General features: G+C 56.5%; 1 protein-coding gene across 1 annotated transcript in view; it reads right to left on the reverse strand.

Moving 5' to 3' along the window:
• Positions 1-324: 324 nt before the first annotated feature.
• CUNH11orf96 (chromosome unknown C11orf96 homolog) overlaps positions 325-867 on the reverse strand; it is a 3,121-nt gene continuing 2,578 nt past the window's right edge. The window contains exon 2 of the mRNA XM_026034678.1: positions 325-860. Coding sequence (XP_025890463.1) covers positions 666-860 — 195 coding nt within the window. The 3' untranslated portion in view covers positions 325-665. The remainder of the gene's footprint in view (positions 861-867) is intronic.

Genomic DNA, 867 nt, shown 5'->3' on the forward strand with positions numbered 1-867 from the left:
ACGGCTGCAGCACCGAACAGCCCGTGCCGAAGGGGCATCGGGAGTGGCAGAGCAGCTCCCGCGGGAGCAGGAGGAACAGGGACATCTCAGAACACGGCAGAGCTGCCTGGCCCATTACACAGCTGCCAACACCCCCAGACATCCAGGCAGTTTATATGCAGATATATTGAAAAAGCAAATAAAGTTGCCCCAAAGGGCCCTAACTCGGCTCTTGCCCTTTAACGCATACCTGACAACACTCACATATATCAGGACCTGATACCTCTGCCAAGRTATCGACCTGACCCCCGGAACACGGACGGGCCGGCAGGTACTGTGCAAATATATCAGATTTTATTTCTCTTTTATGGAAATAACAACAGACATTCAGGTAGAAACATATTAAATTAACGCAGTCAACAGTTTAAATGCAAAAATAAATACCAAGTCCAGCAGCTCAGCGCATCTAAAACAGCTCATTTCTTCTAACCAATAGAAAAAAAGATACATTTTTTTTTGCGGGCGTTTGTTTCTTTTTCGCTGGTTGATAGMGGGAGTTTCACACGGCCGCGTGGACGCGAAGCGCTTCCCCAGGAAACCTCCCGGTGTGGCTGGCGGCGGCTCCGCGCAGCCGAGTCCGTCTGTCCGTCCGTGCCCGCAGCGGGAGCGGGAGCCGCGGGCCGCGCTCAGAGCGCCGAGTCCGAGTCGCTGGAGTCGAGGCTGTTGCGCAGGCGGCCGCGCTGCAGCGCCAGGTTCTGGGTGCTGCGGCGCAGGCACTCGAGGGACTGCAGGAAGGAGCGCCGGGCCTTCTCCTCCTCCGAGGGCGACGCGCCCTCCTCCTCCTCCACCTCCTGGATCTCGTCGAAAGTGACGGGCTGCGTCTTGAAG

This window comes from Nothoprocta perdicaria, unplaced genomic scaffold (assembly GCF_003342845.1).
Source record: "Nothoprocta perdicaria isolate Ctin4 unplaced genomic scaffold, notPer1 scaffold_15, whole genome shotgun sequence".
NCBI classification, from domain to species: domain Eukaryota; kingdom Metazoa; phylum Chordata; class Aves; order Tinamiformes; family Tinamidae; genus Nothoprocta; species Nothoprocta perdicaria.